The following is a 2,491-nucleotide window of genomic DNA, read 5'->3' on the forward strand; positions in this document are numbered from 1 at the left end:
ATGTTTCTATGTATTTGCAAGTCTTTCGTTCTGTTATGGACAAGGTAGGGAAATGCTGAGCTGGTGACGCCTACTCAGGCACAAATACTCGATGGTAATATCTCCACTTCTCTGGTTAAAAAGCTAGCTGGGAAATATTATCGAACAATTTTATTTATATTCACGCCACCCGCATTACCGCATGATCCGGGTTCTTGTGGTCTTGCCCATTCTTGGATTTCTCCTCTTGCCAGTATTGCAAAGATTATTGCTCCAGATACACATATAGCAGCACATAATGCAAACACGATTTGCCATTCTTCGAGTGTACCGTTTGGGGTTAAAGCGTTACTAGTTAAGGAACTGATACTGCCAGCCATTGAAGCTAGAGTGTTCGCAATTCCAAATATAATACCAGCATAACTTGGAGCAATGTCATTGTTATTGACGAGAACACCACCACTGACAAATGATAAAGTTATACCACTTAGAAACAAGAGGGAAGTTATTAGAATGGTTTGGTTACATTTGAGGAATCCTGTGGCAATCAATAAACTTGCTGAAATTATCATAGAAAACGACTGGAATAATATTCTTACAGAACGAGTTGACAGATATTTCTTCGAATGCACAAAATCTGCAAATTTTCCACAGAGAGGAAGACCAACCATTAGACCAAACGAAGGGGCAGACGACATTAAACCATTGGATATTATATTAATGCTTAAGGCTTCTTTCATATATAAAGGTAGCAACACCTGAACAAATGACTCCGTCCATGCATAAGCGGGCAAACTGTAGTAAATGGCCCAAGCCGCCGGTGAAGAAAGCAGCCGTTTCCAAGGTACATTTTTAACAACCTTTTCACTTATCATAGTTCTGTTAATGTAAGAACGTTCTTCTTCGCTGATAGTGGGATGGACGTCTGGATTATCATAAACCACATAAAACCACAAACAACTAAACAGGAACGATAATCCACCAAATATATAAAATATGGAACCCCATCCATTATCAAATCCATATACACAGAGGTAACCTGCTGTTGAAAGACCTAAAATATTACCTAGAAACTGACCAGCAAATGTAAACCCAATCAGTACAGAAATTTCATTTGACGGACCCCAACGTCCGAATAAGGACTGAATTGCTGGGAATAAGGGTCCCGAAACTGCGCCTGTTAATATCCTTAGTACAAGCGTAAAGTAACCACTAATTCGAGACAAACTTGGGTATAAAATTGTAAGAATGGATGCTGAGAGAATTGAACCCCCTAGAACTCGTTTCGCACCGTATTTGTCTGCCAATAAACCGCCAATAAAATTAGTTGCCATATATCCGTAGAAGAACCCAGTCAGGATGTTCGATTGTAATGCGTCACTCCATTCGAACTCTCCTTCAAAATTTTGATTTATTGAATAATTATCTGAACCGGAACAATGTTGCTTGTTTGTAGTATTGTTAACTTCCACATTTGTACGATTGGGTGTTTTCAACAAACACACAAGAGCCATACTTAAATCAACTTTTAATGTTTGCATCAAAGTCAAAGCAACAGTACAGGTATAACATAATCTCCATCGACATGAATAATAACGCTTAATCCAATTGGTAAATCCAGACATTTTTGTCAATTTTGATTTTCACTGATTCTCACAATATTTCGCGCTTGTTGTCTGGGAAGGAGTATATTCAGTGATACGTGAGATAATTTCTCAATATTGAATCAATAACTAAAAGATAGTCGCAAAAAATAGACAATTTATTGTTTCATTTGGTCAGCTTCATTTCATGAAATAAATGATGGTTGTTTTGTCACTAGAATTGATTAAATGAAGCATGATCTCCAAAACCTATAATGCCTTTACTATTAAAAATATTTCACAATAACTTGGTACATTCTGTTACCGATAAACATGGATGTCATTTATCAATCAATAACGTTAATTTTGATGGCTTTCGAGAATTTTTCTTTTGTTGTTTATTTAGAAATAGGAAACATCAGGTAAAGTCAAGCAAACGATGAAGAAATAAGATAACTGTGAAGGTGCAGAGCCGTGACATAGGTTCTGGTATTTTGCAATTACCTGTATTGTTCGGAAAAGGGAATAACACCGCACTCAATTGTCTACTGTAGATATGAAAACTCACACGTATTTAAAAAAACATTTGGTAGATATATGGTGAACGATTGGTTACGGTAGGATGTCTGTTCAATTTCTCGAGGGATTTAGTTGAACAATATTTGTTGGAAATCGGAGTCTGCTAAACAGAATGATAGTAAATTCCTGAAAAACTTCTTGCAATGCGGTTTGTATTATTTGATTCGTTTAATTACGTGAGATCAGTAATGCTGTTTGTTGGCGTTTACAATATAGCTTCAGGTTTTACTCATTCCATGCAATCCACAAGATGTATTTAAAATGTGTCAGGAACTGAATATCCAACTTTAGGAAATATTTTCCAGTGACGAATGCCAGTGAATGTCGGTGGAAAAACTTGGTGAAGATAA

The 2,491-nt window shown here is 36.6% G+C and overlaps 1 protein-coding gene across 1 annotated transcript; it reads right to left on the minus strand.

The window, feature by feature from the left end:
• Positions 1–137: 137 nt before the first annotated feature.
• LOC106881432 (uncharacterized transporter slc-17.2) lies at positions 138–1,604 on the minus strand. Its single transcript, XM_014931818.1, has one exon. It carries the CDS (start codon positions 1,602–1,604, stop codon positions 138–140), a length of 1,467 nt encoding a protein of 488 aa, XP_014787304.1.
• Positions 1,605–2,491: the final 887 nt, after the last annotated feature.

The sequence above is a fragment of the Octopus bimaculoides genome, chromosome 24, assembly GCF_001194135.2.
Source record: "Octopus bimaculoides isolate UCB-OBI-ISO-001 chromosome 24, ASM119413v2, whole genome shotgun sequence".
NCBI lineage: Eukaryota > Metazoa > Mollusca > Cephalopoda > Octopoda > Octopodidae > Octopus > Octopus bimaculoides.

What these genes read in the sequence shown, in the direction of transcription:
- LOC106881432 (XM_014931818.1), bottom strand. Translation starts at nt 1,604, where the DNA reads ATGTCTGGATTTACCAATTGGATTAAGCGTTATTATTCATGTCGATGG.